The sequence below is a fragment of the Canis lupus genome, chromosome 5 (assembly GCF_011100685.1).
Source record: "Canis lupus familiaris isolate Mischka breed German Shepherd chromosome 5, alternate assembly UU_Cfam_GSD_1.0, whole genome shotgun sequence".
NCBI classification, from domain to species: Eukaryota; Metazoa; Chordata; class Mammalia; order Carnivora; family Canidae; genus Canis; species Canis lupus.
The window spans coordinates 8105047-8120612 of NC_049226.1; the positions used below are offsets into that span (position 1 = coordinate 8105047).

General features: G+C 55.9%; 1 protein-coding gene and 1 long non-coding RNA gene across 5 annotated transcripts in view; one reads left to right on the forward strand and one right to left on the reverse strand.

Annotated features, from left to right (window-relative positions):
• The window catches only part of LOC119875013, a 79205-nt gene extending 69449 nt beyond the window's left edge, over positions 1-9756 (reverse strand). Inside the window, exon 1 of the long non-coding RNA XR_005359074.1 lies at positions 9666-9756. This is a non-coding gene — a long non-coding RNA (uncharacterized LOC119875013). The remainder of the gene's footprint in view (positions 1-9665) is intronic.
• KIRREL3 (kirre like nephrin family adhesion molecule 3) overlaps positions 1-15566 on the forward strand; it is a 539901-nt gene that overhangs the window by 488633 nt on the left and 35702 nt on the right. For all 4 annotated transcript variants that reach the window (XM_038535673.1, XM_038535674.1, XM_038535675.1 and 1 more), the window contains exon 5: positions 9593-9750. In XM_038535673.1, the coding sequence (XP_038391601.1) occupies positions 9593-9750 (158 nt within the window). The remainder of the gene's footprint in view (positions 1-9592; positions 9751-15566) is intronic.

Consider the following 15566-nt stretch of genomic DNA (forward strand, 5'->3'; position numbering starts at 1 on the left):
GAGCCAGGAGCCAAGCCCAGCACCCTGCCTCCCTTCTTACCCCTGTGGGTCAGGAGCTCCAAAGGAGAGGCTCCCCAGTGTCCTGAGCCTTTACAGGTCACTGGAGTCAGGAGACTTCAGAGATGAGCTGGTGCCTCAGTTTCCACTTTTCTAAAATATGCATATTGACTGTATCTACCTTATGCAAGGTTGTTGTGAGGCTGTACCAGAAGGACTCTAGAAGTATTGTAAGTTCTGGAAGGACTGTAAGCCCTCTGTCAACCAGCATTAGCTATTACTCGTTATTTTTTATTGTCTTCTTATTGTCCAAGGTAACGTGCTAGGTGGTGGGGAAAATGCACAAGGCATCAGGAGTCCTGCTCTGGAGGGGTAGAGAACCTGAAACAGGTCCACAGATAGATGTAATGCAGACTAGTGAAGAGGGGGAAATTTGCTTCTAACTCAGCCAGGTCAGGCAAGGCACCAGTCAACAAATAGTGACCGAGCTCTAACTATGGGCTGGACACTAAACACAAGGATGGAAAAAAAGAACCTAACCAGGACTGGCCTCAAGGACCTCACAGCTATTGGGGCAGCCAACAGCCATGGCTCATGGAGGTGGCATATGGCCTTAGGGCAGTGTGAGATGGGGGGGGGGGTGCTAAGCCAGAGGGGGCTTCCTAGAGGAGGTGGCAAGAACCTGAGGCTTAAAGAATGACCAAGTGTTAACAAGCCAAAGGTAGCCTTTGAACTGATTGGAAAGAGGTTGGGATTCCAGCCAGTTAAGATTCAGAATAAGGACATTTCTAGCAGAGGGAACTTCACAAGCAAAAGCATGTAGTTCTAACAGGGCAGGCTGTCCTTGCAGAGAGGTGAATGGACCAGTCCAACTAGAGCATGAGAGAAGGAGCTGGAGAGACGAGGTCTGATTTGGACAATCTTGCAGGAACAAGTCAAACAGTAGGTAACTACTGGGTATATCAGTTACTTCCGCTGTGTAACAAAGCACCCCAAATTTCCGGATTTAGTGAGTCAGCAGCTGGCCAAGCTGAGCTGAGATGGCTCATCTCTGCCCCACCTGGGGTCGGCTGGGCTCATACATGCCTTTGTAGCCAACTCGCAGTAGTGGCACAGAATGTGGGGGGACAGGAGGGAGGAGAAGCCAAGCCAGGAAGAGCAGCGTGGGATTACCCTGGGCAGGGGCAGGGGGCAGCAGCGTCTTCACCCCATGCCTGACACCAGACTTCTAAGCCCCAGGCACTTTGCCCATGATCTTTCCAAGGGAATGAGCCCTGTCTGCTTGGAGAACCAATAACGTACCACATCCATACAACGTTGGGCCATTTACACAGTGCTCTCCTGCACTGCATCTCACTTGGTCCTGGCAACTACACAGCGAATCTGGTTTTATTAAATTCCCTATGTTACAGATGAGGAAACTGAGGCCCAGAGAGGCTAAACAACTCTCCCAGGACCACAAGCCCAGGATTTGAACCCAAGCTGCTCGCCCTTCAAGTTAACCAAACAAAGGGAGAGGGACAATTGGGGAAGAGCGGCTTATTCCCAGAATTGCGGGTCATTCTTATCCACTAGAGGAATTTGAGCTAAAAAGGAGTGAAAAATGAGCCTGGAGAGGTTGGCAGGAGCCAAGAAGTTCAGACGTTGTCCAGATGGCAGTTGGGGGGGGGGGGGGGGATCTTCGAATTATTTTAAACAAAGGAACACTATTCAGCAAATGGCAAGTAATGGATAGGCAAATGGATGGGTGACCAGACGTTTGTAAAGGTCACTCCGGGACCATGTGGCTGGAGCATGGGGGAGAAGGGCTGAAAGTTCTAATCCAAGCAAGAAATGCTGAGGGCCTGAGCCAGGAAGAAGGCCAGGAATGGAAAGGGAGAAACGGGTGTGAAAGCTGTCTCAGAGAATTCACTAGGACGGTTAGCAATGCACGATGATGGACAGTAGAATCCAGAAAGACCTGCAGATTTCTGGCTTCTCTAATTAAGTGGTGGTGCCCTTCCCCAAAATGGGGACCAAGCATTTGAGGATTTATCCACACACAGAGGTCAGTTGCATCCTCAGGAAAGCGATCTGCTTCTCCATAAACAGTTTAGAAAGGCATGGGCAGGGCAAGAGCAAACCCTTGTTGGCAAGACCAACAGTTAGGGCTGGAAAAAAGACAAAGTAACATCCAGGAAGGACAGGAGAAAGCAGAAGAGATTTCTGGAGGCCGACTGAGGATCTCGCTAGTCCCCACCCGCTCTGTTTCTCTGCTTAGTACTTGCCAGCATCATATTCCATCAACCCAACATTATATCACGTATTCATTCGTGTGTGGTCTTCTCTCCACCAGGGAGGAGCTCTGTATCCCAGGGCCTCACACTGCGCGGCACCTAGTGGGCGCTCAATGCAGATTTTCTGAATGAAAGTTGAACCAGCTCTGAGAAGCAGTTCCTGCAAAAACCCCGTGCCCGCCCCCCCCCGCCCCCCGCAGTCCTGTGTGGACATTCTGCGGTTCTTCTGAGCTTTGGCCATGAGGTGGCACGTCCACGTGGGTGAGGACAGGGGAGGCTGAGGCTGCCCGGGGCCCAGAACCTGACAACAGGGCACAATGACAGAAGTAAGCAGTGAGCAAACAGCAGAAATCATTCATCCACCCCTATAAGGGACCTCTCTCGAGCACCGACTGCAAGCCGGGCCCGTGCTTCTGGGGCCCTTTGAAACTGGGTTGGGAAGGGGAGCCCACAGGCAGAGACAGAGCCCATCCGGCATCAACATGGGGCTACAGGACCATAATGAGGGCAGGAGGGTTGGTGGAAAGGGCTCTGAAGGGTTACTGCAGCTTCACGGGCAGGTCTGTGGGCTGCTCTGACTCCAGTGGATACTGTTATGGGGTCAAACAAACCAGGATCTAAATTCCAACAGTACCACTGCAGAATTTACCTGCTGTGTTACCTCAGCCAAGTGGTTTGCCCTCTCTGAGCCTGTTCCCTGCTCTACAATATGAAGATCCCAATAGTAGCTGTCTTCAAGGATAGTGAGGATAAAACAAGAGGGCCCTTGGCACAGTGTCTTTCACAGAACTCCCCAACTAAATATTATTCTTAAAACTTGGACACAATAACCAACATTTGCATAAGCCTTTACAAAACTCTGTCTCTCTGCATTCTTCATATCATTAAGTAATCCTCGTGATCATCCTGCAGGTATCTTTATTACCCCACTAACCCAAGAGGACGAGGGTTGTCAGATTAGGTACCTTGCCCGCCATCACACAGCTTGAGGGTAGTGGACTCAAGCCAGGTGCAGCTCGGCAAACATATCTGGGGGATCCCGTGTGAGGCAGGTGCTGTGCCAGGTGATGGGGTCCAGGATGGATGGGGCTGCTGTCTAGGGGAGGACAAGTGATCTGCAGATCCCTTCCATAGACTAGGTTAGCTACTCAGACAAAAGGCTGCCCAGGATGCTTCAGCCTCGTAGACGAAAGTCACAAGGCTCAAGCAGAAGATTCCTCAGGGACCAGGTGACCCCTCAGTGGCGTCTTGAAGGCTGGGTCAGAGGGGACCGAGAACTGCAGCATCCCAAGTTCAAGAAATGCTCTGGGCAAAGGAAACTGCTGTGGAACATGCTGACTGGGCTCTGAGGTCAAGCCCAGTTTCCAGGGAGCAGTGTCCACCCTCCCACTTCAGTCCCAGGCAGTCATGGAGGGAGTGGGGGTGGGGGGACAAAGTCCCCCTATGCGCTCTCATTGTCCAGTGAGCTTTTCCTTCAAAGCACTCATCAGTTTGTGATTCTCCTAGGAGCCCCCTAGAGCAGGGCTCCTCAGACCCTGATGTACCTAAATTTTTTCTATGCCGATTCTGATTCAGGTGGTCCCAAGTGTCTGCATTCCCAAACAAGCTCCCAGGGGATGTGGATGCTGCAGATCCACCCTGGGCACGTGCCCTAAGTGACAAAGACCTCCCCGTCGGCCCCAAGAGGGCAGGTCACGTTTGCTATCACTCAACCGCAGTATGCTGGGGTTGTGACTCGGAAGAGGCCGAGTGAAAGGAAGGGAAGGATGAAGGCCTGCAGGAAGAAGGGAGGGAAGGAGGGAATGCTGGATGCTGGCTGGCCTGCAGGCCTGAAGCTAGAGACAGGGATGTGCTGGCTAAGACCAGCCTAGAGGCCCCAGGGGTCCTCCCTCTATGGGGTCAGTGTTGATGTTCCTGGTATGAGCTAAGCCCACTCTGCACCCCATCCAGGTCCCCAGGGCCTGGGGCTGAACACCGATGCCTAAAAACAAAGAAGAGCAGTTCCAGCAGCAGCACCCCTCCTCCTGCTGTCAGCCGAGTATCTCTGACCTGTCACCATGCGTAGCCTGCAGCCTTCTCCCCAGCCTATGATCCAGACAAACTGGGCCGGGCTCCTTCCTCCACCAGAAGGAACGGTGCTACCTCAAAAACTGGCTGAGAGCTGCCCCTGCTCCCACCCCCACGCCCTCCCAGCCCAGGCTCCCCTCTCCAGAAATGGCAGGCAGCAGCCAGCCCCCTGGAGCCACACCACAGTTTCTGTACCGCTGTCCCAGGGAGGGCTAGCAGGATCCTCCTCTTGGCCACCCCCCAACACCCCCACCACACACACACACACACACACACACACACACACACACAGTGCTGACCCCCAGACAGACCTCCCACCCCACAATCTCCCATTTATTTACTCAACAAATTCTTGAGCTCCTACTCTACACCAGGCACTGATCCAGACACGGAAATACTGCAGTGACCAAGACAGACAAGGTCTTTCTTTGTTGTCAGGAAGCCTCCTTTGTAATAAGGGGAGACAAACAACAAGTGAACTGGGAGATAAAGAAAATAAAGTGTGGGGAGCTAGCAGGGAGTCACTGAGGGGGGCTGTTCCACAGGGTGGCCAGGCCGGGCTGCACCCTCGATGACAGGAAGAAGCCAGAGGGACAAGGAAATGGACTAGAGAGTCCAGACAGAGAAGAAGCAGGGCAAGGCCTGGGTTGGGGCTGAGCGTGGCTTGTGAGGTGGGTAGGGTTCGGTGTGTGAGGGGGTGGGTGAGGCCAGGGCTGGAGGTACAGGGGCTTGTAGGCAGCAGAGAGGGCTCCCAACTATGTTCTAGGAAGAGGGCGAGCCCCTGGCAGGTTTGAAACCCAGTGGGCACACAACTGGATTCATGTTTTTTGTTTTTTGTTTTTTTTTTAAGATTTTATTTATTTATTCATGAGAGATACACAGAGAGAGAGGCAGAGACACAGGCAGGCTCCATGCAGGGAGCCCGATGTGGGACTCAATCTGGGGACCCCGGGATCACGCCCTAGGCCGAAGGCAGGGTGCTAAACCGCTGGGCCACCCAGGGATCCCCTGGATTCATGTTTTTAATAGAGCGCTTGTGGAGGATGCGCTGTGTGAGGTGATGAGGCCCAGAAGTCCCCTCCGAAGGCCTTAGTGTCTGTGGGGGGCGTTCTCCATGCCGTTGGGGGCAGGAAGGTGGCCTGGCTGGCCTCCCGCTCTCCCCCAGGGGCCACCAGGTGGCCTGACCCTCCGTGTCCCCACTGCAGGCCTTTGTGGGCTGATGCACCCCATCGGCCATCCGTGGAAACCAGCCGTCTGGGCTAACAGAGCCCCCGAGGAGGCCTGGAAGCCCGGCAGGGGGCCCACTCAGGGGACCAGATGGATTTTGGAGGACGCTCTCGAGGTGCCGCCCTCGGCCTGGCACCCGGGAACTTTTCCCAGCCTGCTCTGGCAAGGTTGGCCAACCGGGCAGGACCAAGACCAATGAGTCAAACCAGTGTGACACCGTAAAGCCACTGGGCAGAGGCAGTGAGCAATTCCAGAAAAGGGCAGAAACCCTCTGAACCCGCTCCACTTTGCCCTGCGTCCGGCCACGGTCCAGCCAGCCGGTCACCCCAGAAGCTCAAGGCCTCCTCATCACGGGACCCCTTCTCACAGACATCTGGGGCCGGGTGGCGCCTCAGCAGCTTTTCGCCACAGAATCTCCTATTTCCTAAGAGAGTTCGAAGAATCTTAGTACGTGGAACGTGAGTCCCGAGCCCATCCCCATCCTTCGTTGCCCTCCCTCCCCCATAACGTTGGGCAGCACTTGCGCTCTCTGGCCTCAGTTTCCTTCTCTGTTGATGCGGAACTTGACAGTGTCTCCCTAGCACACCTCGCCACTCAAGTCGCCCCCGGGAGCAGAGCTCAGAGAAAAGTCCTCAAGGGCCCCCTCCAAGGCAGGGAGAGGCAGGTGCCCCCCGTGGCACCCCCGTGTGTGTGGCCCAGTCTGCAAGAGGGGAGCCCCCCAGCTGCCTGCCGGAACCCTGGATGACAGGCGAGCAAACTGCGAGGACCAAGCACCCCTACAGGTGTGGGGCTGGAATTGGCAGTGCCCTGGAGCCAGCCCCCCTCTAAGGCCCCCCCCGGGCCGGATATCCAGCTCTAGGGCGCGGCTCTCCCGGGGGCTTCGCAGGCCTCAGCCACCCAACGGTTAATGCGTTTCTTCTTGACTGACAACCAGCACAAACACCAAAACAGTCAACTATTTTTATCTCCGGATTAATCACAAAAGGCTAACGCTTCCACCTTCCCTGTGATTAAAAATTAGGAGACCAAACTCTATAGTGGTTCAGGATAATAACCAATCCTGGGAGGGCGATGTATGAATAATGCATCTCCAGGCTCGGGCTGCTCGCGCCTTCCCCCACCCCACACCCAGCAGCCCCAGCCCTGGGCCCGGTCTGAATGGAGAGGTAATGAGTCGCCCCCTTCCATCCGCGCTACAGCTGCCAAGAGCTACTGTGATTTCTATTCAGCCTCATGGCCCCCAAACATCCCCCCTCCTCACCCGCTCCCACCCCGCACACCCCGGCCCCATCCGCACCCCCTCCTACCCCATCTGGTGTGCAGCGAGGCGAAGGCCAATCAATAATGCATAGCTACATGAATAACCGCATGATAACCACTTATTTAGGAAGATATAATCAGGACCCATTCTGAGGATGGATGTTTGTGTGTGTGAGCGTGTGTGCGTGCCCGGTACTCGTGAAGCAGCGTCCCACTCCCCTCTCCCCTCCTCTGCGCTCCCTCTAATCCAATATTCCAAAACACAGGACTAGAACAGCAAGAAGGAAGCCTGGCCCCTCACCGTATTTGGTTTTTAGAAAGACCTCCTCAGGCTCTGCACCGTGATCACAGGGGGCTACGCGCCTGAGCAAAGGCCCAGGGATAGCTGGTTCTCAAACCCGGTCACGCGCTGGAATCCTCCTGAGGCTTGGGGTCCACCTCCAGAGACTGGAATTGAGTGGGTCAGGGTGTGGCCTGCCAACAGGATTTCTAAAATCCCCCCCAGAGTATTGTACAATGCAGGCAGGTTGAGAACCACTGCCTCAGACCCAAGAAATAATCGGTGCCAGAAGGAACTTTCCAGATCTCCTGTTGTCCTTTCATAGTTTGCGTCTGGTGCAACAAAACCAGGAGGTGGGATGACCTTCCCCGATTCACCTTCTGACTTAGGGCACCTGCCACATCCCCTGGCCCCTCGCTGGGGAGTCCCAGAGACAAGGATGGCCAAGTGTTTCTTCTGCTCCTGGAGCGCCAAATGGTTCTATCCAACTTCTCTGGCTCTCTCAAGCCCAGCCGGAGTGCCTCCATCCTGGACACCTCTGGGAGAGAGAGCTGCCAGCCCAGAAGAAAGGGGGCAGGAGCCCCAGCCCCGGCCCTCCCTGCTGGAAGGGGCCCAGCATTGCAGAGAGAGAAAATTCCCCTCATCAGCAACTGTCACACACACACCCCCCCACCCCGCGTGTGGAAAGCCCTCATTAGCCTCCCTCGTGCTCTCTGGCCACAGCAGCACCAAGGAGGCCTCTGGCACTAATGAGGGAGTTGGGGGTGGGCGGGGGCTGGGGGGGTTGTCCCCCACCGTCCAGCCCACAACCAACATCTGCCTGAGCCCAGAGCCCCCCGGGGAGACAGGGCAGGGTCGGATGAGGCCAACTGCCCTCTCCGGGCCAGGACCCCCGGGGGCCTTCTGGGGCTGCTGATGGCATCTCGGAAGCGCTGAGGGTTTGTTTTTCCTCAGAAAAGAGAAACTTGGGGCTTGGCACTCACTGGGCTGTAGTTCTAAACCGGGCCCCCTCTGGGCCAGGAAGGAAGGAATGGGCACCTGGAAGGGTGCTGCTCAGGTGTTTACCTGGCCCCAGGGCCTCCTGGAGTTTCCCGGGCACACTAGGAGATTGGCAGAGGAGGGGAGGCCCTGAGAAGAGGGGGTGCCAGGCAGGTTGTGGGCAGAGGCGGGAAGGCATGGCCTGCTGGGACAGGCCTGGCCTGGCACTGCGGTCTGCAGCTGCTACACCTGTCTTCCCGGATCCCACAGGGCAGATTCTTGCACAGGGCCCGGACGGGAGCATGCGCTTTCTCTGGCAACTGGGCAAAGAAGGCCTTTTGTGCTAGGACCCCAACCCACCGTCACCCAATTTCCGCTTCATCTATCTGCTGAGCAAACATGCAGCTCAGCCCTCCCAGAGCCCCCAGAACTGACTGAGCCAGCCCCTCCCTCGGAGTGGAGTGGAATGGGAGAAGACCAGGAACTTCTCAGGTGGCCTCCAGGGAGCCTGTCCCCTTCTGCGGTTTGTCCAGGGAGCCGCAGAGACCTGAGGCCCTCCAAGTGACCCTAAGCACCAACATCAGAAGAGGCTCGGTGAGCTTAGGCCAGTCATTAAACTTCTCTGGTCCCTCCTTCAAGTAATGGTCCTCTATCATCGTAAGTGCTCACTATATCCCGGGGTCGTCAAGGGGATCAAAGGGATGACTCCAATGGACTTGGCAGATTTTTATGGAGTGTCCGCCAGGGACTGGGGCAGCACCCCCCACCTCCGGCCACCCTGCTATGAAACGCAGTGGGACAAGTGGACAGCAGAGATGCATCCCAACTCTGGGATGAGTCAGTTGGAGTCCCTCTGGAAGAATCAAGTGCTAAGGAGGTGCCAGGGGTGGCAGGGCCCTCTGAAACACTGCCTCAGCCTTGCCGGGTCACCTGTCCCGTCACCTGCCGTGCAGGGGCAGGGGCTGGCCGGGAGCTGCAGGTGTCAGAGGCCTTGGCTCTGGCGCCCATTCCCAGCGACCTTGAGCAAGTCATTTAATCCTGCTGAGCCTCAATTTCCGGATCTGTGTTATTGGGATAATAACAACGTTTACCTTGCAAGACTGTTGTAAGGATTAAATCAGACCACAGATGTGACTGTGCTTTGTTAAAAAAGAGAGAGAAGTTAAAAGGAAAGAAAGTAGAGATATTATCTGGCAGCGGAGCTCTGCTTCCCGATCAGTGAATCAGAGCTAATGATGCCTGCCCTGTCCCCACTCAGGCTCGGCGCGAGCGTCAGATGAGATGATGGCATGAACATCGGCTGCAAATAAACATGCAGTGCATATGTCAGGGATTATTGCTGCTGTTGCTATTATTGTTATAATACAAGGGGATTATACATTTTATTAAAGTACGATAATTATTGTTTGTCATCAGCTCCATAAAATCCACCCAGCCCAGCCTGCCAGCCCTGCCGGAGGGAAGCAGCGCCCTGAGTCTGACCTCTCTACTCGTCTCCCCCCTGCAGTGCCACCTGATGACCCGGTCATCCTGGGGGGGCCTGTGATCAGCCTGCGTGCGGGGGACCCCCTCAACCTCACCTGCCACGCAGACAACGCCAAGCCCGCGGCCTCCATCATCTGGTTGCGGAAGGGAGAGGTCATCAATGGGGCCACCTACTCCAAGGTGAGGCCTGGGGCAGGGGTGGGGGGGGCCGCGCGGGGAGGGGCGGGGCCTGCGGGGAGAGGGGAGGGCGTGGCCTGCGGGGAGGGGCGGGGCCTGCGGGGAGGGGCGGGGCCTGCGGGGGGAGGTGCCCGCGGGGGGAGAGGGGCGGGGCCTTAGGCGGAGGGGCGGGGCCCGCGCGGAGGGGGGCGGGGGCTCAGGCGGAGGGGCGGGGCGGGGGGCGGGGCCGGGGCGGGCCAGCTTTCCCCTCCTCTGCCCCTCCTGCTCTCAGTGTGCTTCTCTCTCTCTCCGTTACCTCCCTGTGTCTCTTTTCCTCGCTCGCTCCATGCCACTTTTTCCCTCTCGACCTATGTTTCTATTTACCTGACCTTTTCTGTCTTGCGGACTGTGTAAACTGTCTTCCTCTCTTCCTGGGGTAATTGCTGGGCTTGGTCAAGACCCTGCGGATAGGGGCGCCTGGGTGGCTCAGTCGTTATGCGTCTGGCTTCAGCTCAGGCCAAGATCCCGGGGTCCTGGGACTGAGTCCCCCATCAGCGGGGAGGCCTGCTTGTCTCTCTCCCTCTGCAGCTCCCCCTGTTGTGCGCTTTTGCTCTCTGACAAATAAATAATTAAATCTTAAAAAAAAAAAAAATAAAAAAGACCCTAAGAATAGAGAGATAGGTGGGAGGAGGAGACTCAGGGACAGAAGTGGCCGGGGCCTAGGGTTGCCTGATAAAAATACAGGACAACCAGTTAAATTTGAATTTCAGTACATCTCAAATATTGCATGGGGCATAATTATGTGTCATACTTACACTAGAAAATTATTCACTGTATATCTGAAATTCAAATTTAACTGAATGTCCTGTATTTTTATTTGCTAAATCTTGGCCAACTTTTGAGGGCTACCAGGTAAGGCAGTTTAGTTCTTCCCAGTCCAAGATGCCTGACTCAGGGAATATCCCATAATCCCTTACCATGCTGGCACCCTGCTGTACCCGCCTGCAAGGGTGCCTTTCTGTAATTCACACAAGGTACCATGAGCCAGAAATGCCCTGAACTGACCCCTGTATTAGTTAGGTTTTTATTTTTCTATATTTTATGATGCTTTGACATCTCAAAGCCTTGCCTGTGAGGGACTGCCACTCCCAGGCTTAGCTAATTTCTAGAGACAGCAAACAGCGTGCTGTGAACATGCCTTTGATATGCAAACAATCCTGCATCCAGACCCTCACCGCCTCCTTTTATCAAGCTAGCAGTCCCAGGTGCTATCCTCTTACCGTAAATGCTCAGGGCCAGATACTGGATAACTGGAGATCAGCCCTACAGCCTAGAGCTTGTGGAAATTATTCAAACTACCCAATCCTAAAACCTTTAGCTGCTCACCCTGCTTTGTCCATTCTTTCCCCCAAACCACAATAAAGGCTTGCTCCATGTTTTCCCCTTGCTCTTTCTGCCTCCTGACAGCTCTGAAGCATACCTCTGGGGCCCTATGTGGACCAGAGAGCCCCCTCCTCTTGGGAACTGTAACAAACAACCTTCTTCATGGAAGTCATCTCATCACCTGCTGGCCTCACCCTATCTGAATAAAAATAAAATCCCAGGTGTATTTTAAAGCAGCCCCCACCAAACTTCATTCAAGGAAATTGTAAATAGAGTCCCAGACAGCGTTTATATACCACAGAGCCTTTAAAGATGAGCAGGACGGTGGAGGACAGCCGGTCCAATTCCCTTCATCTACAGATAGAAAACCGAGGCCTGAAAGAGAAGTGACTGCCCTTCTCAGTTGGTGAGTGGCCCGAATGACAGCCCCGCAGTGCCCAGGGCTGTGCTCCTTCCTCTGTTCCTCTCAGCACAGCTTCAGACAGATGGGCAGCTGCTGAGAGGTTGTGTGCGGCCCCAGGGCCAACTAGCACACCCAGGCTCTGAAACTGGAGGTCCAGACCTCCAGGACCCCAGCTCTCCTCTCCCTGTGGCTCTCCGTGACTTCAGAAAGTGGAGAGATGCATGACCTGCTCCCACCCCACTACCAGCTCCTCTTCCTGGGTCTTTTTTTTTTTTTTTTAGATTTATTTATTTATTTATTCATGAGAGACACAGAGAGAGAGAGAGAGAAGCAGAGACACAGGCAGAGGGAGAAGCAGCAGGCTCCCCATAGGGAGCCCAATGTGAACTCGATGAGGAACTTGATCCCGGATCCCAGGATCACGCCCTGAGCCAAAGGCAGACGCTTAACTGCTCCAATGAGCCACCCAGGCGTCCTGTCTTCCTGGGTCTTGAAAAGACAAGCAAGGCTTTCATCACCAGTGGAGGATATGAGGCAGGACTGATGCTTCTCTGAGGGAGTGTCCTTCCTGTCCAAAGCTGACAGCCCCACCAAGGAGTCAGCCCCAGGGCTGCTGATCAAGGCCCCACCCGCCTCTCGACCCCCACCCAGAGCCTGATGCCAGAACCCAGGACGAAGCTTGATGCCTTCCCTCCGGCACAAGTCCACCAAGGGGAAAGCTGCCCATTGAGAAATAAATAACCTCACTCACATCCTGGGCTGGAGCCACCCTGTTGTATTATGAAGTACAAAAATATGGCACAGGGAGTATCATTCAGACAAGGATGAAAAGGAAGGCAAAGGGTGTTCCTTCCTAACTGGGCGTCTATCCAGTCCCTCCCAGAAGTTGGGCCAGCCGGGCCCCTGCCAAAGTTTGTGTCCTGCTGAGGAACACTCCCCAATCTAGTGAAGACAAAGGTCAGAGTCCCCCTGCTGAGCCTGCCCAGAGGTCACTTTGTCCAGCACGTTGCCTTCATCCATGTGGAGAAGGCCCCTCCGAGAGCCTGGAATGGTGCTGCAGCCAACAGACCAGAGCAGGGCAGCCATGCTCATCCTCTGCCCCACCCAGCCAGGCTCACCCTCCTGCAGGCCTATGACCAGTGTGACAACCCTGGGCAGCGACAGGCCGAGGTTCCAGAGCCTGCCCTCTGAACCTCAGGAGAGTCATTCTTTGAGCCTCCGTTTCCTCTTCTGTAAAACAGAGGGGTTGAGACATTCTGTATTAGTAAGCTTGCGCTGCCATAAGCAAATACTACAGACCAGTGGCTTAAACCACAGACATCTATTTCCCCCAGTTCTGGAAGCTGAAATCCAAGATCAGAGTGCCCACAGGGCCGGTTCCTGGTGAAACCTCTCCTGGCAGATGGCACCTTCTCTCTGTGTCCACACATGGCCTTTCCTCTGTGTGTGCAAAGAGAGACAGATCTCTGACATCCTTGCCTCTACTTAGAAGGACATCAGTCCTATTGGATTAGGGCCCCACCCTCATGACCCATTTAACCTTACCTATCTCCTTAATAGGCCCTTAATAGGGCCTATATCCATATATAGTCACACTGGGAGTCGAGGCTTCATCATATGAATTCTGGGGGACCCAGTTCTGTTCATAACAGGCACCTGCCAGCTCTGACCAGCTATAAAATTAGGACGTGGAGCACACAGGGAAGGGTGCATGATCCAGCAGTGCTCGGTGAAACCCCCTCTAGGGGCCGTCAGAGCTCAGCCTCGCCACTCCTAATCGGGGACTGCAAGGACCATTATTAATGAACACAGGCTTTTCCGACGTCCCGACGTCCCGATGTCCCGAAGGCAGAGCAGCCCCAGACCAGCTTTGCAGGAGGAGGGGCCGGGGACCGTGAGCCTCTGACACACGGAGACAGAAAGAGAGACAAGTTGACAGAGCACACAAGTGCACACAGTCAAGCAGCACCCAGTGTCCGTAGGAAAGATGGGCCAGGGCAGCCCTGAGGGGCACGGAGGTCCGAAGCACTCAGTATTTGTCACACGGTGCCGGTTAAGTCCCCGGCCCCAGGGAGCTGGGCAGCCTCACTTCGAATCCAGGCTCCACCCCCTCCCAGCTCTGTGATGGTGAGCAAGCAAGCTGCCTAGCCTTGTGGTGCCTCAGCGTCCCCATCTGTACAGTGGGAGCAAGAATAGCACCTGCCTCGAAGGATGGCTGTAAGGCTTGAACGAGAAGAGTGCCTGGCTGGCAGGATCTCTGCCCAGCCCTCATTTGATCCTCACGGGCCCCCCAGGGGCACCTTGCTCTCCCCTTCCCTAGATGGGAATGTCAGCGTCACTGTAGGGCTCCGTCACGTATTGAGGCAACTAAATCTCTCTGCCTCAGTTTCCCCAGCTGCGAAGCAAGGGGCTGTTAGGCACCGACACCCGTCTGGGTCACATGAGAGTGAAAAGAAGCCATGCACCGAAAGCACCTGGCAGAAAGTCCGAGCACCAGTCGGGAACATTAGTCCCTCCTCTGGGAGCCCTGCCTCACCCATCCCAGGGCCCCTCGCCAGAGGTCATCCAGCAGCCCAGGCTTCCAGCATGTGGCCAGCAGGGGATGGGGGAGCCGGCAGGATGGAGGATGACCAGGCCCCTTGCCCTGGGAGGAAAATCAGAAAAAAGAAGCCCCTCTGCCTGCCCCCCAGCAGGCTGTGGCACCTCTCCTTAAACACGCTGCCACCGGAGCCTTCGGGGCAGGGGGTGATGGGCGAGTGCCTGGGACCCCGGCGGGTGTCTGGCTGTGGGAGTACAGGAAGCTGGCAGCAAGGCCTCTCTCCAAGTCCTCTCTTCCTGAACGCCCAGCCTCAGGCCACCTTCCCTGGGCCCCCCCGCACCTGCCTGGAGATCACATGACATTCACCTGGAAAGCCAGCAGATACACAAAGCGGGGGAGGCAGGCAGGTGAGGGAAGAGCGGGGAGGGATGGGCCCCACCCAGAGAGAAATCTCGGGGGAGCCAGCATCACGCCACCTGCTACTTCCCCGACAGCTGCCTGGTGGCAGGATGAGGCCTTGACCCAGATGAGGGCGGGGCCGGGTAGGAAGGTTGCTGAGTCTCAGGACTGCCCCCCCACCCCGCCCAGTCCTGTGTGTATCTACCCCCAAGCCCCTGACTCTCCACCCTATCTCTCTGCTCCTTCCAGCTTCAGGAAGCTGCTAGTCCAGGGGCCACCCGCCCACACCCCACCGGGACCAGGAGTCCTCATTAGGGCCCATATGCTAGGGGGAACTCTGGAGCAACACCCTCTAGAGGCCCTCCCTGGAGTCCAGCTCCCTCCACGAGGCCCTTCCACTGGGTCTTCTCTCCCCATGAGTCACGCCAGCACCCACCCCATCTCATCTGTTTATCTTAGGGCCTAGGTCTCTACCCAGCATGGCAGCCCCTACCCATCCTGGCTTTCTTTATGAAGGGCACCCATCCTCACCCAGAGCACAATTCTGGGGTCCCGAGGATGTGGAGGCAAATGGCATTGGGCTTCTCCACTTTCCCTTACAGCCCCCATTCAAGCCACGTGACAGCAGGTCCTAACAGATACCCCAGGCAGCTATAAAAAGGGGAAGCAGAGAGAAGATTAAAAAAAAAAAAAAAAAAAGGACACAGCAGGTGGGGGAGGTGAGGAAGGGAGGGAGAAGAGGGAGGCCTTGTTGCCAGGCAATCAGGCCTCACTTGAGGGCTTGCCTGGCTATTTGCATATCAATGAGCTTCTCAGATTTAACACTGGGGTGGGGGCACCCCCCACTGCACCCCCTCCAACCTCCACACAACACGCCCTGCTCCACCCCTTCACCTGTGGGTCCCACGCAGGCATCACCGGGCCTCCTGCCTCTTGGGGTGAAGCCTGCCTCTCCACTGCCCAGCCGAGGCCCTGCGGGCTCTGGGAAGAGCCGAGCGGCCACTCCTGCCCGCACTGGACAACCACTTTCCGGGGACACTCTGTCCCCCCAGCCCTGCCTCCAGGCCACTGCCAACTGAATGCCCAGTGCCCGCCCTCAGGGATGGCTCAGTGGGC